The following is a 26,480-nucleotide window of genomic DNA, read 5'->3' as shown; positions in this document are numbered from 1 at the left end:
TTAGATTATTTTAAGTACTCGCAACACTCTGTGATATTTAATATTTATAAATATGTGCTTTCTTTAAATGAATTTATGATTTTTATTGGGGTTTAGCAAAGACACAAACCTTAGCGAAGTCGTCCACCTTTTCAAATTCCATTCTCAAAACGGGTTTTTGCGCCAACAGCATTAACACAACAAAAAATGATATTAAGTAAAAACAACAATATTTTAGCTTGTTAGAGAGGCTCTTTACATTGTTATTATTATTTTTTTGCTAGATGACATCAAGTGTTTATTTTTATAATTTACACTTTTCGGTTTCCGGTGGCAGTAAATACCATTTTGTCAGGAATTTATTGATCGAACCCATAAATATGGACGTTATATTCTGATTATTTAGTTATTTCTGAATAAAATATGAACGTGCCTTTTTGTAAACGTGAGTGTAATAGAGTATTTTTATTTTTAACGACCAAGTGCCTGTTAAGGCGAGTTGTTATCTGGTTGAGCCGTAAACAAATAAGTGCAGATCTTGAGTTTCCTATCACACTAATGTAAACAAACATCCCAGGCCGAGCAGAATTCAATATTTATTTGCCCAGCTCCCGACGACGATCTTCACCTCCATTATTAGTCCAAACTCTGTCGGGAAGGCAACTCAAGCCGGGTTCAAAGTGTGCGACTCGGCCCAAGTGGACTATTTCGACTCAAAGCACCGAGTGCCCATATCTGAGAGATACAGGCCCTATCTGCTACCTGCCTAGCATAGATATAGAGATACATTCGCATCCACGATCGACGTGAAAAAAGGTAAACAAAAGTCAAGTCAATGAGCAAAACATTAGTATTTGTATCTGTGTGAGCTCTTTGGCGCACCTGTGTGGGTGTGGAGTGACTGTTGGTAACAGTTCGGCGAGCGATCGAGGCGTTTCAGTCAGTAACGAGTTGAAAGTTGCCAAAACACGTCGGAAGTCGCACGTCAACAGTGAACGGAAGTGCCTAAATCCAATTTTTGTTTCAAAATTGTTATCAAACAAGATAGTATTTGATGGAATAAATACTTGAATGAATAAATCAGTGACTATGTTTTTAAAGCTAGAGGAAAGTTAACTAAAAAAGCCAGTGAAACTTGGCCAAGACAAACCCGTTTGCACAAACACACACAACCACAGCCAGCTCAGACTCCAGAAGCGAAACAATTAAAAAAAGAAGTTAGTCAGTCAGCGTCGGTGCGTTATGGCTGGATGAATCATACCTCGGATTGGTTACAGAAATCGCAACAAAATATACATTGCACCTCTGGAATATATATAGCAATAGTGGGGCCCCTAGTGGTTATGTAAAAACCTCACTGAGCCGTAGCGAAAATAGTCAAAGCCCCGAACATTCCAGCCAACGCACCTCACATGTCCAGCAAGGAAATGCGTCCACTGTCGCTCTCCATCGGGGCCTCCCTGCTGCCCAGCTTCTCCCTGGTCACGGCGGCGAATGATGGCAGCAAGGACTGCCACGGGAAGGTCTGCCATCCGGTGGACGAGTACTGCTCCGCCTTCGCGGAGTCCTGCGAGCCCTGCGCCCCCATCTGCGACAATACCTCCCACAACTACCAGGCAGCTATGTGCGCCAAGGAATGTTCAGGTGAGTTCTGATTACCTCACCTCTTAACTGGTTTTGAGGGCTGCTTGGGTTTTCCATCAGGCATCAATTGTATTGTAATTGCTATGGACTTACTTATGGGGGTTAGCTCATCCCGGAACAAGTGCCTAATAACTTTGAGATTCGCCAATCATATGCATAGGTATTTATTGTTACTATCAAGTGAACAAATATCTTGCTCAATTGTTTGGGTTAGCTTAACTAGTCGGAGTACTGCATTTTATGAATCCATTACAGTACCCGGGGAGAGCTTATCTCCCTAGCCGACCACTGCAATAAAGCAGATAGACCTAGTCAATATTTACACCTTACTTTGCGGATCTGCAACTGCAAAACGGGGAAAAGGAAACTAGTCTTAGGAGTGATATCTTAATATTTCTAATATTCGTTCTATCCTCAGCCTTTAACAGATTCGAGCCTCTAAAGGCGGAGATACACAACATCCAGAGCAACCAACAGCTGATCCTCCTGCTCCTGATCATACTGCTTGTCCTGATCGTCTTTAGGTACGCCTTCCAGGGCATCCGCTGGCTGCTGCATAAGAGGTGCATCCAGCGGATGCTTCAGAGGATGCAGTCCAAGGCCTACCCCCCGCCGACCGCTAATGGCAAGGACCTCAATGCCACCACCATTCAGAACCTGAACGCCATCAATCGGCACGGCAGCGACATTGAGCGGGCGCCGTCCCAGATCTACAGCGTGGCAGGTAAGTGTAAGGATCTACCTGAATGGACTTCCGCGAATCCCGCTGACTGCTCGACTTTATTTTTGCAGGTGCCGCCGAGGGCTCAGTGCTCACAATGACGACGCCGGTGAGCACCCGCTATCCGGCGGAGAACAGCACCACGCCCACCACCGTGGTGACGGAGATTGGCTACGGGTACGATAACCAGGCCATGGTCGTGACCCCGGTTTCCGAGAAGCCCACATCCATCCCAGCGGCTGCTTTCTAACGCCATATAAAGAACCCTGAAGGACTTATTCATCTTCAATTGAGTCCAGCGACAGGAAAATGTACACCACATTAAAAATAGTGATATCATTGTAGGATGGATACTTATGTAAGCAAACAGATTATAATTAGGAGCCTAAAATTGACTTAAACGTAAGGAAACTATCCCCAACTATTTGGAAACAAATCCATTTAAACTCCGAGCTGTACCTTTACTTTGAGCTCAAACTATTTTTTTATAAAAAAAGATATTTATCTAAATGTTATGGGGGAAACTTCTACATCACTAGGATCTAAATAATACATAGTCCTTGTATATTTTCATTTCCAACTGCAGCCTTAAATACTTAACTAAGTACAAACTGTATCTACAATACTTCATAAAGTATGTCATAAAGTATGTACATAAGTTAGAAATAAAATAATTGAATCTTAAAATAAGATTTTTTAAGGATTGCGGAAAATGATACTTAACAGAATTTAAGAAGATGATAAGTTTGGAAATCTTCTTGAAAAATATGTTTGAAAATTGCGCGCTCCTATCGATCGATAACGATAGTGGTGAGTTTCCATTACTAGTTCACTAGTGGTTCTGAAACTTGATATTTTGGTGGGTTTCTTTTGAATTCGATTCCCGTGCAAAAACCAATCAATAAAACAACGAAATTTGTACTTAAATATATTGTCATTTATTTTAATAAGTATTCCACGTTGGCAAACACAATACTAAGTCTAAGTTAAGTTGGCTTTTTGAGTATAACTCCTGTATTTATCCTAAGATGTAAATCGTTTCTATATGACACGCCAGATATGTTTTATAAGATTTGTTTTTAAAATGCTTCCTTAATCTTACGAATCTCATAAATCAGCCTTAAACATAAGCTTAAACTTAAATAAATAAGCTAAGACTAATTCCGATCCAATTTGAACCACTTTAGCTTTTCAATTTAACGGAGGAACTCCCATAACTTTTGTCAGATTTAAAATTAGAAAGTTCTTTGATCCCTTACACCCAATACTGATTCCGCCGCAGCAGAGGATTGGTGGGCGGGGCCGAGGGCGGCGAGCTGACAGATCCCGAAATACTCTGCGGCACGGAGGCGTAGCCAGCAAAGTCGTTCGCCATGTCGCAGGAGGAGCTCCAGGCGTCGTGCTCCATGAGGTACGGATTGTACCTCTGGGGCAGCATCATCTGCTGCGGATCGCACTGGTCGTCCGTCTCCTCCTCGTCCGGGTCGTAGTCGGGGAACTCGTGCTTGTACGACTCCACGGGTATGATCTTGCAGTGCGGGATGTTGCTGAACCCGGGGAGGGGTGTGGAGTTTCCGGTGGGTGGTACAGAGTCTGCCTCGGAGCTGGCGTAGTGGTGGCTGTGGTGGTGGTGGTGCATATGGTGCTGGGGACTCACCGAAGTCAAGTCCGGCGGGCAGGGCAGTGCCGGCGGCTGATCCTTGGAAATGTCCGCCTTGTGCTTCCGCAACTTCCTAAACTTCAAAACGAGCAGGACTATAAGAAGGAAAATCAGCAGAATCGCAAAGGCGCAGCCGATGGCCAGATAGTTGATGGAGAGCCCGGCGTTGCCCAAGTGAACCGTCTCCGTTTCCTCCGAGCGGCTTCTGTACTCAATGGAGACAGTGGCCTGGGCGGGCTGAACGGTTTTTATGAGAAGCTGGTAATCGAAACTATCGACATCCTCCTCCGTGTCTTCTGGGGACTTGTGGGGCACAAAGTAGACCACTCCACTGCGCAGCTCCTTGTAGGAGAATATGTTGGTGGACCGCTCGTTGGGGCCATCGACCGCCAATCCCGTGCTCCGGATTATCTTTCTGATCTGCCCAGTGGCAGGCATCCTGGTGACTACGAATTTCGGGTTGAATTTGTTCAGCTTCAGGGACAGAGGATTGTCGGTGTCCAGGGAGGTGGTGAGCCTTATCCTACCTCCTGCAGAGTCAGCCTCCTTCATGTGTATGCTGTTGATTTGGATAACCGGCTCCACCTCCATGACGATGTCGACTTGGGCGGCGTAGTTGGTGCCCGGGACGTACGCACTCACTTGGAAAGTGTCGTTGGATCGATTCTGGTCCGTCTGCATGAAGCTAATCTGGCCGGATTCCAGCTGCTGTTGGGTGAATCTCAGAGTGGGCTGATTGTTGAACACCATAATGCCGTAGATCGGCGAGTTGGTGACATTGTACGACAGCCTTTCCACCTGTACATTCGTGGTGAGGCCAATGTGCTCTAGCCTCATGGGGGCAGTCGTGGCGCCCTGCTGTATCTTTACGGGAACTTGAGAGGCTGAAGGTAGCAGGCTGATGGGGGCGATTTTAATGGTGAATATCTCGTAGGCCGCGTTAGCCTGTCCGTCCGATACAGTGAAGCAGAATGTGGTGGATTGTGGATTGCCAAAGTGAACGTACACGATGCGGTCGTTGTTTATGTCCGCCTGGGTGAACTGGTTGGAGAAAGCAAGCAGCTCCTCGGCCTGGCCGTCGTTTTTCATCTTCTTGAGGACGCCCAGAGTCGGGCCACTCATCACATCGTAAATGATCTCCTCCGGCGGGGTGTCAGCGTCCTCGGTGAGCAAATCGTTGCGTGTAATGGTGCGGTTCTCGCCCTCGACAACAGTCATCTGGGGCAGGTGGGTTATCAGACGGAAGGGTTGATCGTTGATGGGGTTGATCGAGACGGGAATCGTCAAATTGCAGAGGAAGATGTTCCTGAAAAGTGGTTAGAAAGTTATACAAACAGTAGGTGTTTGGTTAGGCGCCGAAACTCACCCCTGCGTCAGGTAGACCGACATGAGAATGGTATCCTCCAGGGTGTCCGAGTGGTCGTGTATGTAGTAGACCTTCTTGGTGAAAAAATCACTTGAGTGATAACGCTGGACGCCCTTAAAATCGGGAACTAATCCTATGCTACCATGTGTGGGTTTTTGCACCGGCTCGATAAACAATTCGGGGTTACTTATGCCCGCCTTGGTTTTAAGGTAGTCCAGGATCTTGGAGAAATCCAATACGATCGGCACAGAGCCACCTTCATCCACCGTGATCTTGTTCACCGGCAGGAAGCGCAGCAACCCTCCCGAGGAAACCGATATTTCGATGTTGAACTTTTGGTCCAGCAGACGATCACTTCGCTCGGCCACCACATCGAAGTAGAAGGAGTCGTTTATGCGGAACTCCATTATGACGGCGGTGTGCTCGTAGAATATGTACCCGTTGTCCACATCGGACTGTGTGAACTCGCTGACTTCCCGGTTGAACCCATTGTCCAGAAACTCGTTCACTATCCGTCCCAGACTGGGGGGCACAGTGATGTTGTATCGTATCTCCCGCTCCTCGTCGGAGCACTTGAAGTGCAAATGGTCGCGCAGGATCTGCTTCTTCGTCAGGGGGAAAACATGCAGGTTCTCGTTGCGCTCGCCCAGGATTTCGATGGGCTTGATTTCGATGTTGAGCATCTGGGTGGTGGTGTTGAAGAGGCCGTCGGTGACCACGAAAGAGAGTTCGTTTCTGCGGGAATTCGAATCGTGCATGAAGTATATCTGTTCGGTGTTTATTTGCGCCTGGGTAAACTGCTCTATCTTGCGCTGAGGTGCGGACTTCTGGGCCAAGTAGCCGCCATAGATGTGATGCACCACGTAGGTGAGATTCTCCGGAGAAGTGTCGTAGTCTTGGGCCACTAAAAGATATAAAATGTTACTCATTACATACATTAAGAGAGCTCCAGGCAACTTACACAAGTCCGTATTCTTGATGACGTATCGCCCGCCGTTCCACACCTGCAGACCCGTATTGGTGACCATCATTGGCTCCTCATCGTTGACGGGAATCACCGAGAACTCCAGCTCAAAGGGCACACTCTCCTTATTCCTGGCCATGGCCACCAGAGTGATGGTGTCCGTAGCATTCTCGCTGCCATTGTGGACGTACTGAATGCTGCCCTGTTCCAGCTGCTTTTGGGTGAATCTCTTAACTTTGGAGTTCCCGGCCTGAATGTGTCCAGATGTGGATGCAATCGTCACTATGTACTCCAGTATCTTGCCCCGATAGTACTCCGAATAGGGTTGCATGTCCGTGGAACTGAGCTGCACAGTCTTCCCCTCGACCACGGACACAATATTTGAGTGCATGTACAGCTTTTCGGGAATGATCACGATCTTCAGGGTCAACTGTCTCAGCCAGGTGATCCCGTTTGTGACATCGAACACAAAGTAATCCGTGGATTGGTTCACGCCTGCCTGGATGTAGAATAGCTTCTCGGTGTTCACGGAGGCCTGATCAAACACCTTGCAGTTGTACTCGTCATCGAAGGTCGTGGACTGCATTTCCAGGTAGCCGTTTATGGGTGAAGAGGTCACCAGGAAGTTAATGTCGCCCGGGGAAATATTGGGATGGACCACCTCTAAGACATCCCTGGAGATGAGCACACTGGTGGACTCCTCCACGTAGAGTGTGTGATTCTGCTTGACCTGCAGGGGCTCCCAGTAAGCGGAGGGATATATCCTGAACATGACCTCTCCCTCGGCTGTTATGTTCTTGATATGTACGCGATACCTGGAAGGAGAGGACTCATGTTGTCTTAATTTCCCTTGTGTGGGGTTACCAACTCACCTGACTTTGTCCATCGAAGCGATTTCCGTGTTCCAGTAAACCAGTCGCTCCCTTTCGATGTCCAGATGCGTAAAGTTGCTCAGGGAGGTGTAATTGGTGGCCTTGTAGATCGTGGTACCGTTCTCGCCCTCGTTCGCGCTGCTCAGGTACATGAGAATGCCGTACGACGGAGGCTTTATCACCTCGTAGTATATCTCGTCTAGTTTCATGTCCAAGTTAGTCTCTAGAATGAAGTCCGTGTTCTTGAGGACCACAAACTTTCCCTCCTGCACGATGGAGGCATTGGTGCCCAACATGGACACAAAGGGATCCGAGGCCCGGATCTCCAGCAAGCCGCTGACCTCGTGCTTCCGATCGGTGACTATAAACGAGGCTGCTCCCGAGTCCGGCCCAGTGTGCTGGAACATTATCCTCCTGTTGGCAATGTCGTCCTGGGTGAAGCTGTTGATGTAGACGCCAGACTTGTAGAAAGCCCCATTCGTACTGGATATATGGATGTAGTGGATGTCCGTCTGATTGGTGTTGACGTCCGCGTCGAGGTACTGAAGCACTACGGGATTGAGGGTCCTTATGCCGTTTCGCACCACATGGAACACCCGCTCCATGGCCGTGCGGTAGGGTTCGTTGTCGTTTACCAACTTGATGTGCACGTCCATATTGGAGACGAACTGCAAGTCGGTCTCATCGCCGGAAAGCACCAGCAATTCAAAGTGGTCCCTGGTGGACTCGGTGTCGTCGTGGCAATAGTACATGTCGTTGCGGAACAGCTGCTCCAAAGAAAACATTTCTACAGGCGTGGTCAGTCCCGTTTGCTCATCATACTTGCAGACCACACCGTGCTCCGGAGCCGCAGAGACCTGGAACTGGAGGCTCTCGTAGATGTTGAACCGGATAGGAAAGTGGTTCTTGGTTATCAGAGCGCGTTCGCCCTCTTGCACCCGCAGAACCTCCTGGCTCTGGTAGCCCAGCTTACTGATAAGCTCTTCGGGGGGCCGGTAATTGATCTCCAGCACTCCCGTCACATCGTCGCACTCCGCCACGGAAACTACGAACTCCAATCGATCGCTGAAGCTAGAGTAGCTGGTGTGGTGCGTCTGGTAGCGGATGCGCCGCTTTTCGATGTCCTGTTGGGTGAAGGAGTCCAGCTGCTTCGCCGCCTTCCGGGATCCTTCCACGTAGATTCCCCCGTAGCGAGTGGGCCTCGTTATCTTATAGATCACGCTGCGCGGAAAGCTCCCGATGGGCGTGGTCTCATATGAGAGCACCTCGCTGGTCAGCAGGATCTCCCGGCCCCCATTGATGGTTATCTGGCCGGGACGGGTGCTCGTTATGCGCAGGCGCGTAAACGTGATGCGGAAGTCGAACGTTTGCGTGGTTACAAACCCAAACGAGGCAATAAACTGCGAAAGTGAAATCGAAATCAAGGTAAATTTATGAGCTACACTGGACTGCAAAATGCAAAGTAAGAGCTTTTCATTCAAATTTCGCTCCTTCCTTCAAATCGGAGTTTCAAACAGGTCTTAAAGAGTCTATTTCGTAACATTTGGAACCTAAAGACACAAATAATTAGGTTCGAAAGTCCACCATTTTAGCAGAAGGGGTCCATTTTCTAAGCTTTTCAAAATTTTCAAAACTTCTCTTGATCTAGATTCTAGTAGTATCATCTCCAAGCAAAAAACAAGTTAACAATAGAATCGGTCCTGAGTAACAAAAGGTTTTTAACTCCTTAAATAAACGAATACCATCACAAACACAATATGGAGGACCCTCTTACTAAGTGGCCACCACTAGTACAGCACATAATTGCAGCTCAGGATCACAACAAATCAAAAACATTATTTTTAAAATAATACTCCGGTACACCCACTTAAGGTGTGTGTGTCTATATTAGTGGAAGGAGTCCCAGACTGCAAATCGTAGTATCCTAGTAATACCGAATTCCGATTTAAAACGTTCTCTTCCTGTTCTTCTTTTGAATTTAATCATAAAAGGTATCCGTTGTATTTATAAAATTCAGAAAGAAAGATGTAAGATTTTAACAAATAATGGTTACTTATAAACATTTTGAAGATCCTCAAAACTTGCCAACTAGTGTTGGCTCCCTGCCCAGTTATGAACCAACTTAAGGTTGGTTTTTAGTTTGTTTTGTAGTCTTTTACGATACACACCTTGAATTCATCTTGCCAAGGGAAATCGCTGCTGTGCAGATAGCGAATGTGGCCGAGGAGCAGCTGGCTATCGCTGAACCAGTCCACGTTCACCCAGGAGCCATCGATCTGGCGCAGTCTTTGGAGAACTCCATGCTGCGGGGCCTTTACAACGTCGTACCTGATGTCGATGTGCTCGTCCACCGCATTTGTGCCTATGGACAGGTTTGCTGGACTCAGCAACAGGGAGCTCTTGTGGATCATGATCAGCCCGGTGTTGTTCACCAGCCGCAGCTCCAGGGGATGCACTGAAACCGGCAGGTAGACGGTCTCACTCGTCTCAATGCCGTCCGAAACTTGTATCTGTATCTGATAGCTGAAGGACTCTGCGGTGGTGGAGTTGTAAAGATAAGAAACTTTTCCTAGATTAACCTCGGCTTGGGAGAAGGTGGAGGTGGCTCCTCCGCCAACCATAAAACAGCCATATTTCTCTTGTGGACTCGGAGGAGACAATATTGTGTATATCAAATTGGCCGGCTCGCTGTCCGGATCATCAATGTTGAAAAGGTCCACGTCCAGAACCCTTTCTATGCCCTCGATTACCCTCAGGATTTTATGCGAGTGCAGTTTCAACTGAGGAGGGTCGTTAACGGGTGTCATATTCGCGTGTAGCAGGAACCGATGCTTGCCCAAAATGTTCCCTGGTATCTTGTGCACATCTCCAAAGACTTGCATATCCAGTGTGGCATGGTCGTTAAAGTTTTCTTGACCGTTGTGGACATACTTCAGTTTATCGGTCGCCAAATCAACCAAGCTGAAGGTTCGACAAGGCACGAAGTTGGATTTTTCAGGAGAGTACTGCAGAAGCTGCCCGTATTTCGGCTGATGGACAACGTTGAAAACAATGGATTGTTCGCTCAGACTAGGATAGCGACGCAGATCGAGGATTACGTCTATGAAACTGGGGGACAGGAAAGCCGTTCCCCCTTCCAGAAGCTGCATGGGCGACACATAGAGCAGTTCCAGTTCGGGGCTGGTTTCGGTGAAGATCTGTAATTAAAGAAAGCGAATATATTAATTCTTAAGCTGTTCGTCTAATCTCCGTGTAAAGCATTAATACCCACCTTAAAAGGCCCCTGAAAATCGGCTTTGATGCAGTAGGACTGGTCGCAGTAGCAGATGAACTCGTCCACTCCGTGCTGGCTGCACACTCCGCTCTTCAGGCAGGGATTGTACTCCACACAGGGGTACTTCCACAGGCAGTTGAGGGCCAGGTGGCGCGAGACGGTCATCTCGGGGAAGCCCAAGGGCAAATCGTTCACCTGGATGTCTCGCATGCAGCCCTTGAAACTGATTTCGTTTATCCTCAGACCTTTCCCGATGAGCCGGCGACGCATCTCCTCCTGGACGCCGCCAAAGAAGACGCTCTTCTCGAGATTTATGCTTTCCTTGGACTCCTCGCCATGCTCTCCCCGATAGGCCACCGGGGCCTCGTCGAGGAACAGTTCCGCCATGGCGGCATTGTAGCTGAGAAGAACGCGGTGCCATTTGCCGTCGGAGATGGACTCATTTGTCATGAACTGTACCAGGCTGCCGGCCTTGTTAAAGGTCACCTTCAAGCGCTGGTCCTCGATTTCCAGCAGCATAAAGTCGAAGCCGCCGTTGAAGAAGATAATTCCGGCACTGGCCATCGTGCGGAATTGGAGACTAAGACTGAAAACAGCAAGCCGCAGTTAAGAAGCTTCGTTGGAGGACTGCTACGTTCTGGTACTCACGATTCGCCTGTGGCATGCGACTCCTTGTGCATTAGGGAGTAAGAATCGTTGCTCAGGAAGCTAATGTTGTCCTTGGTGGAACCGTCAAACTCAGTGCTGCAGGACCACGACACTCCTTTGCTGGTGGTGTGGCTGGTGCGGTCCTTGGCCCGCTTGATGATGTTGATGTTGTTATAGAAGACCTAGACACAGAATACTTAACATCCAATACATTATTCATATTTTGAGTGTACTTACATCCGATATGCATCCCCGGAAACCGATCACATCATCCAAGAACTCGGCCGAAAAGTCCCCCACGCCACCCAGAAACGTTCCAAAGTGAATATTGAGGGCAGAGAGCTGGCCCGGCAGCTGCTTGCGCATTATGTACCCATCCACCTGTAGAGTGATGTTGTTCTCGAATCTCTGGACCGCCACGTCGTGCCACTCCAAGTCGTTGAGCTTTTGCTTTTTGGGTGAACGCAGCTGAAATCCGAATCGCCATAATTACACACATATGTTTCCGAGGGAATCTCTATGCCTCGCTCACCTGAACCACATCCCGTTCGATTTTATAGCTGAAACTAATGATCCCGTTCTCCAGGCGCAGCAGGCAGTAATCGGTCCGACCGGCGGCCAGAAAGAGGAAGGCGTTCTCCTGCCTGGTGCGAAACTTGACGCGAATGTTCGTTGACATCTTGGCCTCCTGGAGGGGCATCGAAACATAGCCATCGCCGAACAGCGACACTGTGGGTGGATCAACAGATGCAGATACAGATACAGATTGAGGTATGCAGATACAGTTGATGGCAAATAGAAAATGTGGAATTGAAATTGACAGTGTCGGAGATGCACGGAATAGTGTTAAGATATTGTTGGGCTGTCATTGATACACAAACCAGTCCCGCACTCATAATGTTGCAAGCACTGCCGCCAATTTGATTGGCAACCGCACTCCACTGGAATCCGTATGTACAAATTTGTCCAGATCGGATCGGAGGAGATCAGGCCATCAGCTGTCGGGCTGTCAGTCACTGTCTCTCGAGGTCACTCAGTTCGTCAGTCAGTCAGTCAGTCTTTGCATATCTATTCAGGCTATCTATTGAGAGCCATCTTTTTTATCTTGATTTGCTTAATTAGTTGTGGAGCTTTGGAACGTGCCTCAATTTGGAAACACAAAAGCAAAGTACACAAACGTTCTCGGAATAAGTTTCGTTCGAATTCGACTCGATCTCACCTCCTGAAAATCGCATGATTAATGACTTTCTATATTCCGGTCTACGCTTGTGCAATAAATTATTTTCGAACCCGACATTTGTCGAAACATGAAACTCAACTTTAGTTGAGATATTTTAAGAATTTTTCCGACAAGGGGAGATGTTTTGTTAATGTTTGGCTATGCGTGTTTTTCGCTGCTTCTGCTGGCTGGCTGGCTGGAATATTGATATAACCCACATATGTGTATGGAAAACTCTGGAAAAACATTGGAACAGTTGCATGCGAATGGCAGACAAGCGGCAGACAGCCGGATAAACAGTCAAACAAAGCAAAATGGGCAGCAAATAGAGTCAACCATTGATGCGTTGGCCGGGTCCATTTTGCCGCCAATTAGCGGCAATCAGGCGTCAAAAGTGGCGGTAGACCCACAAAAAACACTTTCCCATCCGTAGTCCCATGCATTTGACCCACATAGGGAAAGGCTGCTTCTGGCGATGCTGCCTAAGATGCGCGTGCCGCCTTGAAAGCAAAACAAAGGCGGCCGAAGATGCGGGGGCGTTATCGTTACTTAAACAACAGCATGGAAAGTGGAAAACACAGCAAAGATGCCTATACTCTTAAAAATATATATCTTTTTGTCCAAACACCAGACAATTTTAGGCTAAAGGCGTTTTGCAACAAAGTGGACACATGTCTTTAACCATTTAACAGTGATTTCCGCTTAATCACCTCTTTGTTTAAGATCTTATTTATTTAATGTTAAGTCCAATGCCTTACCATTGCCCTTACTTTATAAAGCAATACATTGTTAAAAGCGAGGGCGCACACATGCCTTTCAGGAAGTGTTGGACTCCCAACAATAAATGCAATTTGCATCCAAGAACGCGATGCAGCCGCTGGCAACGTCAAGTCGAGGAGCGTCAGAAGTCATTTCAAATGTCGGCCGGCAACAAATGAGACATCATCAGGGAAAAGTCCGTCCAAACATGGGGAAACATCAGAAGCGAGCGCGAGGCACAAGACTTATGGCCACAGATGCCGGCCAACTCCACCCCCGCAGACCGAAGCTCCCCTATCAAATGCTAAATTTATGTTTATCTTTGGGGAGGGGGAGTTGGCCAGGTAGCCGGCGCATATTTATGTTATGGCCAATGTTTATTTTATTTGAGTTATATGTCGCCCGCTGCCTCTTATGGCATTAAAGTTATTCGTTTGGCTTGTGTAGATTTTATGACTGCGTCGTTTCTCTGTTTGCTTTTTTCAGTAATTAATGCTCCTTTGGTGGCCCGCTGAAGTCGGTGTTCATTAAAAACTTTATCTGACATTGGCAATTTATAAATTATTTTTCGTTCGGAGCTTTCATTTCTCTAATAATGTCAAAGTTTATTAGTGGTGCCTGTGATTTGTGGGCTTGTTGCGTGATCTTGAGTGGATTTCTGCCGTTGCAACTTGCAGCTAAAATTTATGATGGCTGGTATTTATGGTAGATAGATCCCCTTATGGCCATTAATAGGCAAATCGGCGCTCGCACAGAGGTATTGGAATTTAAACTACAATTTTATGTTTATATGTTTTATATACCTCTTGTATTTAGTTTTTATATTTCATATTTTATTTAACTATTTTGTTCCGCTTCAAACATGTACATATTTGTTTTCTGCCTAGACATTTAATAACTTAATGAAACAGCATTCCCAATTACTGATTTTCGATTAATGGAGTTATTAAAATAATATACATATAATGGTAGGGAAAACCTCCAACTGAGGTCTCTTTCGGTTCGAGTCCAATACTCTTCTATTGTTCGGCATGTGGGTCGGTTTAGTTATAATAGCTTCAGTGGGCGCATGTTACCTCAGCTCCAGTGTAAGTGTGACACATACAGAGCTTCCAAGGATCTAATCTTTCATCTAAATTTCAGGACGCAGTGGTGTTCAAGATGACCAACGTTGTCTGTGAGAGCTACAATCAGTCCTGGATTGTGATAAACCTTTGCCGCCTGAAGGCTGTTGGTCGCGATAAGGTAGTTTTCAATATGAATCAGACCGTCCTACACCCGGTAAACAGCGTACAGGTACACGCAAATGTTTTGAAGAAAGCCAATGGATATAAGCCATGGGTTGTCAGTACAAAACTAGATGTCTGTCGATATTTGCGGAAGAAGTACAACCCATTCGCCACAATGATCCACGGATTGTTTGGGGAGTTTTCCAACTTCAATCACACGTGTCCTTATGTGGTAAAATCCATGGACTTATTTACCTCGGATTATGTTTTAATTTGAAACATTTTTAGGGTCCACTAATCCTCAAGGGATTTTATCTTAGGCCTGAGTTAGTCACACTTCCCTGGCCCACTGGCGAGTATATGATAACCATGAAGTGGTTCTATTATCACAGACACCAATCCGATATAAATATTTCATTTATTTTTCTCGAGGACCTTCACCGTACAAAATAAAAGATCTCTAAAGTTGCAAATAATATATGCCTATGTTTTGTCTTCCTCAATATCTTAGGCACATGGAAGGATTTCCTTTTGAACGGAATCTAGACTTTCTTGATATATAAGTTAAGTGTTCATCTATTCATTTTTTGTTTATGATACTGGATAAAGCTTATTGTCCTGCATTTTTGTGCTAAAGTCCAATACTTGCTGCCTATTTTGTTCCGCTTTAAACTTTCAATAAAAAACTCAGTTGCGCTTCAAAATGGTTAAAACTAAGTATTATATCGAAAATCATTTAAAATTACTCATTGAATATTAATGATACTTATCAAAATAATTATCATAATAACTTGTGGCTTGAATGTGGCTTGAATTTAATCGCCAAATACTTTTCGATTGTTTAGCATGAGGTTCGGTTTAATTTTAATGGCTTCACTCGGCACGTGCCTATTACTTTCTAGTGTAAGTGAGGCACAAGTGTACGAGTATATCCTGTAGCGCCTAATTTGTGAAATTTCAGGAAGCTGTGATTTTCAAGATGACCAACGCCGTCTGTGTGAGCTACAACCAGTCGTGGATTAAGGTTGACCTTTGCCGACTAAAGGCTGTTGGGCGTGATAAGGTGGTGTTCAACATGCAACAAACTGTTCTCCATCCGGTCAACAGTGTCCAAGTGCACGGAAGTGTTTTGCAAAAAGCCAGTGGATTTAAGCCGTGGATTGTCAATGCCAAGCTTGATATCTGTCGTTACTTAGAAAGAAAAAACAACCCAATCGCTCGGATTGTCCACAGTTTCTTTGCCGAGTTTTCCAACTTAAATCACACGTGTCCATATGTGGTAAGATCGTAGGACACATTTCAACTCTCGCTTATTACAATCTGAACAACTTTTAGGGCCCACTGATCATCAAGGATTTTTATCTTAGGCCTGAATTATTAAAGCTCCCCTGGCCCACTGGCGAGTACATGCTCAGCTTGAAGTGGTTCTATTATAACAGACACCAATCTGATTTAAATGTTTCCTTTGTTTTCGTCGAGGATTTTCGCAAAGGAAAAAAAGGTAGTTCTACCAATCTGAAAAATAATGTGATCTAATTTTTTGGCATAATACATATGAAACATGAAACTTAATACATAAAAAATTCAGTTTTTAAAATAGTGGTCCTTTGTAATGTCCATAACTATGCCGAAACATTAAACGATTTCAAAACGTATCCATTTCCATCAAAACTCGTCTATCCAATTTTTAATACATTTTACATAAACTTTTTTTTGGGTAACCCCTTGTAACCCCCAATTGGAACTTCACTTATGATCTGTAGCTATTAAAAAATTTATTCTAGAACCCTTTGCACCACAAGAATTTGTTCTTAAAATTTTTTTTTTGGCTATAATCTTTGCTGTAATTCCTGGGATCTTCCTGGCAGTCATCAAAATTGTTTTTCCGACCAATTCCACATTCTCCGGCTTAAGAGATCAATCTAAATCAAATAAAAACCGCGTTGGGAAACCCATTCTCCCCGCGTTTATGGCCTCGATGGGGGGATGAGGGAACATGTGTTGCTGTTGCCAACGTCTTCCCCCTAATTAGACTCCGGGGTCGCATAGAATTTAATTATTCCATGGCTGCTTACCCTTTGCGATCGACAATTGAGCATTGCATCGACAAGTCATAAAGATGCATTTTCTCATGACTCAGAAGAGGAGGGAAAAAGAAAAAATAATTGTCGCCAAAATAAATTACTGGAATCATTGAACACACATGCAGGCTGGCTGCTTTTACTGCCTACTGCAGTTGCCATTGGGCATGTGTTGATATTTATATTGCAAATGCAAATGAATAATCAAGCGGCGACACAGAACGGCAGATGGCGCAGACCAGATTCAGATACACATACGAGTGGCCCGGCAGATACATACGATTGTGTTAAATTTGGCACAACGCTGTGCGCGTGTAAATGATTTACATTCGCGTCCAAATAAAAAATAAATATAGGTAAGTGTACGTATACACCGATCGCAAATGAAGCAGACCAAGAAAACAGAGAGTGATAAACAATTTGGGGATGATTCACGTTGGCTTCTTAGCCCCAAAATGACGTCACGTGCTAACTAAAAATATCATTAAAAATACATTTGCGCCAAGACTGCTCCTCCGAGTGTCGCCTCCCGAGAGATACAGCAAAATTAAGAGCACGTCGGGCTTTGGATAGCGTTTGTGCGGCGCACCGCGCAGATACTTTGAGTTGCAGATACTTTCTGTCCCGACAACGACAACAGCAAGGCAACAGACAACGACGACGACGACAACGAGAAAAGTGCGCCCCAAGTCAAATGTCAAGCGTGAAAAATGCGTTAAGTGCACTGCAGCGGCGCATTGTAGTTAAGTAGTTGGATTTTATGGGCCGGCCGGGGTTACCATGGAGCATGGCGAATGCTAAACTGGAGGGCCTGCGTCCAGATTGATATTCAGAGGCCAGGAAGAGCCAGTCGGAGGCGACCAGTTGGTCGAATTAGTCACAAAAATGAATTGAGGTAAATCTTTGAGGGGTTGGGGAGGTCAATACTGATAGCTATCGTGGGAAATCCTATGAGGAGAATCTATAGGTCTCTATATATATATTTTTATTGAAAGTTTCCAGAACAAAACCCACAGTGCCGCTTGCAAGTTCTTTGGCTTGCGCGGGTAACACCAAAATGTATGTGCCACTGCACCATTTGCAACTCTTTATTTTGACTTTTATTTATGTCCGCGCACTTTTTTGACTTTTGACTTTTATTTATGTCCAAATTAAGCGCAAGCTTAGCCCGCAGAGTAATCCGGCAGGCAACAAAACAAAAATTAACCGTATCCTGAATATCGATAAAGAACCAGACAGGTCCACTACTAACAGATTTGCGCTACTGGCGGAGGCTGAGGAAAACCAACCAGCCCAAGACACCGCAAAAAAACCCAAGCCCCCTCCAATCTATATTAGGGAAAAAAGCTCGAGTGCCCTGGTCAACAAAATTGCGTCGTTGATCGGGAACGGTGAAAACTTTCATGTTGTTCCGCTTATCAAAGGGAACATCCATGAAACAAAGGTGCAAACCAAGACTGAAGAGCACTTCCGAATAGTGTCAAAATATCTGGACACTGTACAGAAAAACTATTACACGTACCAGCTGAAAAGCAGTAAGGGCCTACAAGTGGTAGTAAAGGGAATAGAACCTGATGTTACCGTCGAGGAAATAAAAACCGCCCTTAAAGAAAAGGGCTTCGCCGCCAAGAATGTTATTAACATTCTAAATAAAGATAAAAAGCCACAACCCCTCTTCAAGGTCGAGCTCGAGCCTGAAAGCAGGTCGCTGAAGAAGAACGAAGTCCACCCAATCTACAACCTGCAATATCTTTTGCATCGGAAAATCACTGTTGAAGAGCCACATAAACGTAACGGTCCAGTGCAATGCACTAATTGTCAAGAGTATGGACACACAAGGTCTTACTGCACACTTCGGGCTGTCTGTGTAGTCTGCGGGGACGCCCACAAGTCCGCTTGCTGCACTACAAACAAGGACAGTACCGTGAAGAAATGTGGAAACTGCGGAGGCAGCCATACGGCAAACTATAGAGGATGTATTGTGTATAAGGAGTTAAAGAGTCGCATGCGTCAAGCGACCGCAACGCGCAACCAAAATCCACAGAATGCGTACGTTTCGTCAAAAACCACGCCAGACGTCTTCTTCGCCAAAGCTGCGAGATCCTCATTCGGTCCACTAAACACCACCAACGGCTTCTCCTATGCCGATGCTCTACGATCTGGAAGGGAAATTCCAATTCAGCCTAACTCTCAAAGCGCTCAACAGGCCCCAGAACAGCCACACAGCAAAACGGAAACTATGATGCTTACCCTCCAACAAAGTATGATGGAGCTTATGTCATTCATGAAAACGACCATGCAAACGCTTGTTCAAAACCAGAACATGGTGATACAGCTGCTCGTAGCACAACAGTCCAAATAATCTATGCAGGCGCTACGAATATCAATGTGGAACGCCAATGGTGTCTCACGGCATAAACTAGAATTGTCACAATTCTTGACCGAAAACCATATTGACGTTATGCTACTGGTGGAAACGCATCTTACAAGCAAATACAACTTTCATATAAGAGGCTACACAATCTACCGCACAGATCATCCAGATGGGAAAGCCCACGGCGGAACTGGAGTTCTAATCAGAGAACGAATTAAACACCATTTTCACAAAAGGTTTGCAACAAACTTCTTGCAGGCCACATCGATACAAATTCAGTCAAGCAACGGAATCCTTTCAATTGCTGCCGTTTACTGCCCTCCTCGCTTCTCAATCTCGGAAGGACAATTTATGGACTTCTACAATTCACTTGGGGATCGATTTATAGCCGCAGGAGACTACAACGCCAAACATACGCACTGGGGATCACGTCTAGTGACTCCCAAAGGAAGACAATTGTACAATGCAATTATAAATGTGAAAAATAAACTGGACTACGTTTCCCCTGGAAGTCCCACATACTGGCCAACAGACTCACGAAAGCTCCCAGACCTTATTGATTTTGCAGTGACAAAAAACATACCTCGCAATCTAATAAGTGCCAAAGCAGTCTCGGACTTATCATCAGACCACTCGCCTGTGCTTCTAACGCTTCTTCAAAGCCCAGAAATAACCGAACACCCCTTCAGTCTGACGACGACAAAAACAAACTGGCTAAAATACAAAAAGTACGTGAGTGCCCACATAGAACTCGCCCCGGATTTTAACATGGAATCGGACATCGACTACACTACGAGCGCCCTGGAAGAAGTACTCGTTGCGGCAGCTAAAATCTCTACTCCTCATAGGAAAGAAGTAGACCGAAACAAACACTTCAAATCTAATCAGCAAATCGAACAGCTCGTGCGAGAAAAGAGGCGCACGCGTCGTGATTGGCAAAACAGCAGATCACCAGCTTCAAAACAACGCCTTAAGGAAGCAACCCGATCACTCGACCAGGCTCTTCACCAACAGGAAGAAAATGCACAGCTGAGGTACATCCAGAATCTCTCGCCAACAAGCACAAAGTACCCCCTGTGGAGGGCCCACCCAAATCTTAGTGCCCCAATTGAAACGACCACCCCGATAAGAAACTCTTCGGGATGCTGGGCTCGCAGCAACGAAGACCGAGCTGAAACATTCGCCACACATCTCCAAAGTGTCTTCCAGCCAAACCCAGCCTCAAATTCATTCCTCCTGCCAGTAATTCAGCCAGAGTCCTCCCCTCAGCCAGCCGCACCTCCATTCCGGCCGAACGAAATCGAAAAAGTCATAAGAGGGCTAAAACCAAAAAAGGCTCCCGGTGGTGACCTATTGACCCCAAAGATGCTGATCGAACTTCCAAAATGCGCTATAGAGGTCGTCTGCAAACTATTTAATGGAATCATTAATCTTGGCTATTTCCCAAAAAAGTGGAAGAAATCCATTATTATAATGATTCCGAAGCCTGGAAAAGACCACACAATTCCGTCATCATACAGACCAATAAGCCTTCTATCTTGTTTGTCTAAACTGTTTGAAAAATGCTTGTTAACTCGCATAATACCACATTTGGAAGCTTGCAATATCATCCCGGCACACCAATTTGGCTTTCGAAGAAACTATGGAACCATCGAACAAGTGAACAGATTAACATCCGAAATACGCTCAGCCTTCGAACAACGAGAATACTGCAGCGCTATTTTCCTCGACGTATCTCAAGCTTTCGACCGAGTTTGGCTCATCGGACTCATGCACAAAATTAAAACGTATTTGCCAACATACACCCACAAGCTACTGGAATCATACCTCTTCAATAGGGTATTCTCAGTGAGATGCAACGCAGCTACTTCGGGCGACTACACCATCGAAGCTGGAGTTCCACAGGGAAGCGCACTCGGGCCGTGTCTATATGTTTTGTATACTGCGGATATTCCTACGAGCGCACAACTAACAACGTCAACGTTCGCCGATGATACCGCTATCCTTAGTCGCTCCAGATGCCCAACGCAGGCAACAACCCAACTGGCTAATCATCTCACAATAGTGGAAAGGTGGCTGTCCGACTGGCGCATTAAAATAAACGAACAAAAGTGTAAACATATAACGTTTACTCTTAATAGACAAACATGCCCTCCGCTTTTACTAAACGGTATGCAGATCCCTCAAGCTAACGACGTAACGTACCTTGGCGTTCACCTTGATAGACGACTTACCTGGCGTAAGCACATCGAATGCAAAAAGATGCATCTAAAACTGAAAGCCAGCAGCCTCCACTGGATCATAAACTCACGATCGCCACTGTGCCTAGACTACAAGTTACTACTGTACAATTCAGTCCTAAAGCCAATCTGGACGTATGGCTCCCAGCTGTGGGGGAACGCGAGCAGCAGCAACATAGACATCATACAGCGCGCACAATCAAAAATCCTGAGAACTATCACAGGGGCACCTTGGTATGTTCGCAACGAAAACATCCACCGGGATCTGGGCATCCTCGCAGTGAAAGACGAAATCCAGAAGCAAAAAGAGTCATACAAAGAAAAACTGTCTTCGCACCCAAATTTTCTCGCTCGGGGATTGACTCGGGTTTCTAGCGTATCCCGCCTTAGACGCAACGACCTCCCAACCCAGCAATCGATTTTTAGGGCCGTCTAACTCCGTATCAGTCAATATGACTGTTAGTTAAGTTAAAAATATAAGATTTGATACACCTCTTGTTAGTCTCGCAAAGAGAAGATTCAAGAAATAAAAGCAACGTTAAAATAAAAAAAAAAAAATAAAAAAAATTTATGTCCGCTTCGATGGCAGCCAAAGTAAATGCAATTTGGTCGGAGCTTCGGCGGCTTCTGCCGCTCCTGCCAGTCGGACGGCTTTTTAAGCCAATTCGTGGCTGGCCATATTTGTAATGAGCATAAATCGTGCGTTGATCATTTGCCATGATAAATCTTATGTTTATGCGAGGTATTAAGTTCTGGGGCGCGTATCTCTGCTACCTGGCGGTTGTAGCGTTTAATTAACTGTAGATGGTCGTGGTCTTAGCTGGAGTTAGTGTTGTTTTTTACTCACCTTTCATGGCTGCGACAGTTTGCAATTGCAGCAGGCAAGACAGCAGCACAGCAAGCCATCCTAATCCACGGAGGCGCGACATTCCGATGCAGCTGCTTTGAAGTTATATGTGACAGGGACTCGTTCGTTTTCGTTTTCCTTCTCGTTTTTCGGTTTTTGTTGCTCGTCTTTAATAATTTTGCGTGTTAATTGATTTTTCATGGGGCCACGCATCCGTCGTCGTCTGTAGTAGTCTGGGGCCTCATAAAAATAGCATCACCGGGGCATCGGAGCATCTGAGTTTCTGAGCATCGAAGGCCTCGACTCAGCATCACGTCCTGGCCCGATGGCCGCATAGACAGATGCTGCATGTCATTTCGTTGACAGAACTCATGCGTTTTCACCGCTCCTACTTGGGGTGTTCCGGAGGGGCTCTATCGCTGCCACGGGGGAGCCACCTCGACTGGCTGACAGACAGGCGAACAGACGTGCACTGGCTTCCTTTGAAGCTGAATCAGCTTTTCCTAATTTCCTATTCGTTTGCTCGGTTTGTGTATTCAAAATCGTACTTCACTTCACGCATTTGCCAGCCAACTTTCGCTTGATTACGATTCAATTTCGTTCGGGGTTTTGTCATAAACACATTGGCACTCTTGATATTTTTCTTGGCAATGGCACTCTGCTGTAACAGAAGATTGATTCATTGGAATAATATTATAAACTTTTAGTTTAATTTACATTCACTATTTAAAGGCCTTCACTTCACTAGTTTATTATTATTTATATTATATTACTGTATCTAGGATCCTGTATCAGAAGAACCAAAATCACAAATTATGAAAGGTTTGTTTTTTAGCTGGTGTCACTTTGTTCCGCTTCAACCTTTATTTGTTTTCTATCTAACGTTTAATTACTTAATCAAAAACCATTTGAAAACAAGTCATTTTAGATAATCGATACCTATTAAAATAATTATTATTTTTACATGGGATCTATAGTTATTGGGTTTTATCGGCCTGAATTCCCAACGGCCTATACTTTTCATTTGTTTAGCATGGAGGTCGGTTTAATCATATTTTCCTCCCTGGTTGTGTGTCTAATGAGTTCCAGTGTGAGTGTAGCATGAGTTTACTTGCTAAGGCCTCTAATCTTCCAAACTTTTAGGATGCAGTGGTATTTAAGATGACAAATGTCGTCTGCGAGAGCTACAACCAGTCGTGGGTTGTTTTCGAACTGTGCCGCCTGAAGGCTGTGGGTCGCGATAAGGTGGTATTCAATATGATTGAGACCCTTCTCCACCCGACCAATAGCGTACAGGTACACGCAAATGTCTTGAAGAAAGCCAGTGGGTTTAAGCCATGGGTCATCAATACGAAAGTGGATGTCTGTCGCTATTTGCGGAAGAAATACAACCCATTCGCCACAATGGTCCACAGATTCTTTGAAGAGTTTTCCAACTTTAATCACACCTGTCCGTATGTGGTAAGATGTACTAATGTTCTTTAAAGGAAATCATTTGGTCTAATCGAAGAAATTATAGGGTGCCCTAGTTATAAAAGGGTTTTATCTGCGGCATGAATTACTCATTTCTACCTGGCCCCCTGGCGAGTACATGTTGGTCTTGAAGTGGTTCTACTATAATAGACACCAGTTCGACATTAATATTACTTTCGTTTACGCAGAGGACCTTTGGAAAGGGATATAATGGAATGCCGTTACTTTCTTTGAGTAATAGACTTGGATATTATTAACAAAAAGAAAGTCATTCTGGACACAATTTTAGATTAAAGAATTTTCTAGCTGTGACTCATGCCCAATTCAGATATTTGTATCTATTTGTATACGTCATTGATTAGCGTATCTGCAGATACTTTATGGAGACTTAATTGAACTGCCGTCCCAGCCAGCTCCTCCACTTCGGCGGAAACTGCTGCTCAGCTGAGTAAAATGTATTGTTTTTTTATTTATATGGAGGTGGGGAGCTAAACCGAAAAAACGACCCCAAAAATGGCCTTAAGTGGCCGCGCCTGGCAGCTCAAGTTGGAAGATATTTGAACTTAAAGTGGAATTTCTCGTTCGGGATTTTGCAACAGTCGACAAAGTTCAAGGGCCATCCGGAAAAGAGAACACGAAGGTCCCGAATAGATCGCCGCGGAAAAACTTTCCAGCTTAGAATGCAAAAGTCCCCGGGGAGAGATTTCCCCGGAGAAAACGTCAACGACTGTGACTGGAAAATGAATTATTTACGCTGGGATATCTAAAAATACTTTCAGACTCGCGGGGCTGCGAGTCTCGGCCCTGTTGCACATTATGCTTATGAATTTATTTTCGAGGGGAAATGCGGCATGCGGCCCGCAGAAGGGGCAGGTCAATTGCAGAGCCTCCAGTCTCCAGCCTGCAGGCTGCAGTTGTCGTGTCTTCGAGTTCTCGTTAAGTTCGCTCCGCTAATTCTGCTTGTTAACTTTTATACGCGCCGCCCAAGATCTTGTCGATCCGAGCATATATTTTTATAGCCGTCGCAGCAGTCAAAATAAAATTTGAAACGCCTCGCCGCAGACGACACCGAAGCCGAAACTGAATAGGAATAAAAAATAAAGTGACAATCGGCAGGGAGCAGGAGTTTATGACGGGCGCGTGTTCGCCTCTCTCCCATTTACATAAAAATTAATAAATGTATCTACCGGATAGTAAGTTGGCCAGCTGCCCCTGCCGCTAGATGCACTTTTTGGGAAAGTTCTTTCCCTGGAACTGCTTTATATTTTTATGGTAATTAAAATCGACCAATTTGGAGGCTCCCTAATAAAGTCCGAAAACAAAAGGCCAACAAAACACCGCTGATTTGTGGGGGCCGCGGATGGGAGATGCCGCATCAAAGAGGAAAATTGATTTGATAAGCCATGAAATCGCTGTTTTCATATGGAAAATTGGTAGGCGTCGATGCCCACGCCGATTTCAACGCTTTCCCAACTCGCAGGCCCCAATAGGTAAACGTTTTTTATTTTTTTTTTATGAATGTTTTGTATTTTGGTTTCAGTTGTCGAGTTAGTCACACTCTTCTCTTCCCGGGTGTAGTGATTTATGGTCGTAGAGTACCACCGATTGATGAATGGAGTTGTGCTCTGTTGCGATTTCCACACCATATGTCACAAATATGAATGTTATTGGGGCATATATCCCACGAGACAAGACCGAAAAACGGGGTACAGTTTCAATTTATGTTTTGGGGTTATCTCTTAATCCATTTTTTATACCCTTGCAGAGGGTATTATAATTTTGGTCAAAAGTGTGCAACGCAGTGAAGGAGACATCTCCGACCCTATAAAGTATATATATTCTTGATCAGGATCACCTCCTGAGTTGATATGAGCATGTCCGTCTGTCCGTCTGTCCGTCTGTCCGTCTGTCCGTCTGTCCGTCTGTCCGTCTGTCTGTCCGTCTGTCTGTCTGTTTCTACGCGAACTAGTCTCTCAGTTTTAAAGCTATCGTCTTGAAACTTTGCACACACCCTTCTTTCCTTTGCACGCAGTATATAAGTCGGAACGGCCCGGATCGGCCGACTATATCCTATAGCTGCCATATAACTGATTGATCGGAAATGGTATAACTTTGACGTTTTTAAAGTTAGAGAGTTCAAATTTAACATTTTTTGGCAAAACATTACGACATGCCAAATTTCATAAGGATCGGCCGACTATATCCTATAGCTGCCATATAACTGAACGATCGGAAATGACCCAACTTTCGTGTTTTTGAAGATAGAAAGCTAAAACTGAATACAGATTATATATTTGGCCAGTTGATCCAATCTACCAAATTTCATTAGGATCGGCCGACTATATCCCATAGCTGCCATATAACTGAACGATCGGAAATGGTATTTGGTAGAAATATCAACTTTCGTATTTTTGAAGATAGAAGTTTGGGACTTTTTTTAGATTTTGTATTGAAATAAATTGGATTATATATTCCTATTCCCATAAGGATCGGCCAACTATATCCGATGTTTGCGATATATATCCGGTTTTAACTGCAAGGGTATATAAACTTCGGCTCCGCCCTAAGTTAGCTTTCCTTTCTTGTTTTTAAATATTTTTGATTTGTATATTAGTTTAAACTGACACTATTTACTTTTTATTTAGAATTCATCTAATGGTATGGTGCACTTCTTTACAATTTTCATCTTTTCTTCTCAACTTCCTATATGTTTCCTGGGAGATCATAAATTAGACTTGCTTTTAGCCCTTTGAGCTTTTCACAGATTCATAAACACAGATTTTCCGTATTCACGGTCAATTAGCAAAAGTTCTGTATCTTTTCTCTTCACTACCACCAGAGGGAACAATCGCCTCCATTCACAATAAGTTTTAGCCGGAATTCTTGACTGAAAAGTGCCGACAGAGGACAGCAGTGAAGGGGGAAACCGAATCTTAAAAATAAATTAAATTTCTTTTTTCCGCGCTTTTCCATTTACAAGAGGCACACACTCACTCACTCGAATGTATTGGGGAAAACTCTGAAGGGGCGCGTAGATTTTTCCGCGACGCCTGCCACCACCCGCAACCGATTTCCCGAATTTCCGATAAGCAAACGAACCGAACAACCGAACACGCCAACGTTTTCTCAC

General features: G+C 45.0%; 2 protein-coding genes across 5 annotated transcripts; one reads left to right on the top strand and one right to left on the bottom strand.

Moving 5' to 3' along the window:
- The first annotated feature begins 815 nt into the window (after window positions 1-815).
- grnd (grindelwald) lies at window positions 816-3,522 on the top strand. Of its 2 annotated transcripts, none has more exons than XM_070276976.1 (3): window positions 816-1,623; window positions 2,042-2,353; window positions 2,416-3,522. In XM_070276976.1, exons 1-3 carry the CDS (start codon window positions 1,392-1,394, stop codon window positions 2,592-2,594), a joined length of 723 nt encoding a protein of 240 aa, XP_070133077.1. In that variant the 5' UTR covers window positions 816-1,391; the 3' UTR covers window positions 2,595-3,522. The 2 variants fall into 2 exon arrangements, with proteins under 2 accessions (XP_070133077.1, XP_017094512.2); XM_017239023.3 differs by having other exon boundaries at window positions 832-1,623; window positions 2,042-2,347.
- kon (chondroitin sulfate proteoglycan 4-like protein) lies at window positions 3,260-26,480 on the bottom strand. Of its 3 annotated transcripts, none has more exons than XM_070276975.1 (11): window positions 26,345-26,480; window positions 21,878-22,538; window positions 11,661-11,857; window positions 11,366-11,596; window positions 11,129-11,310; window positions 10,478-11,066; window positions 9,375-10,403; window positions 7,207-8,606; window positions 6,332-7,149; window positions 5,371-6,274; window positions 3,260-5,310 (listed from the first exon to the last, which is right to left on the bottom strand). In XM_070276975.1, the coding sequence occupies exons 2-11, from the start codon at window positions 21,957-21,959 to the stop codon at window positions 3,600-3,602; spliced, it is 7,143 nt and encodes a 2,380-aa protein (XP_070133076.1). In that variant the 5' UTR covers window positions 21,960-22,538; window positions 26,345-26,480; the 3' UTR covers window positions 3,260-3,599. The 3 variants fall into 3 exon arrangements, with proteins under 3 accessions (XP_070133076.1, XP_070133075.1, XP_017094506.2); XM_070276974.1 differs by having other exon boundaries at window positions 26,349-26,480; XM_017239017.3 differs by having other exon boundaries at window positions 21,878-22,535; window positions 26,349-26,480.

This window comes from Drosophila bipectinata, chromosome 2L, assembly GCF_030179905.1.
Source record: "Drosophila bipectinata strain 14024-0381.07 chromosome 2L, DbipHiC1v2, whole genome shotgun sequence".
In the NCBI taxonomy this organism is placed as follows: domain Eukaryota; kingdom Metazoa; phylum Arthropoda; class Insecta; order Diptera; family Drosophilidae; genus Drosophila; species Drosophila bipectinata.
The sequence above is the reverse complement of the archived record's forward strand: the minus strand, read 5'-3'. Positions and strand labels throughout refer to the sequence as shown.

What these genes read in the sequence shown, in the direction of transcription:
- grnd (XM_070276976.1), top strand. Translation starts at nt 1,392, where the DNA reads ATGTCCAGCAAGGAAATGCGTCCACTGTCGCTCTCCATCGGGGCCTCC. An exon ending in GTGCGCCAAGGAATGTTCAG is followed by an intron (nt 1,624 to 2,041) that starts GTGAGTTCTGAT and finishes TTCTATCCTCAG; the next exon opens with CCTTTAACAGATTCGAGCCT. An exon ending in CTACAGCGTGGCAGGTAAGT is followed by an intron (nt 2,354 to 2,415) that starts GTAAGGATCTAC and finishes TTATTTTTGCAG; the next exon opens with GTGCCGCCGAGGGCTCAGTG.
- kon (XM_070276975.1), bottom strand. Translation starts at nt 21,959, where the DNA reads ATGTCGCGCCTCCGTGGATTAGGATGGCTTGCTGTGCTGCTGTCTTGC. An exon ending in AACTGTCGCAGCCATGAAAG is followed by an intron (nt 11,858 to 21,877) that starts GTGAGTAAAAAA and finishes ATCCACCCACAG; the next exon opens with TGTCGCTGTTCGGCGATGGC. An exon ending in GCTTCGATGGACAAAGTCAG is followed by an intron (nt 7,150 to 7,206) that starts GTGAGTTGGTAA and finishes CTCTCCTTCCAG; the next exon opens with GTATCGCGTACATATCAAGA.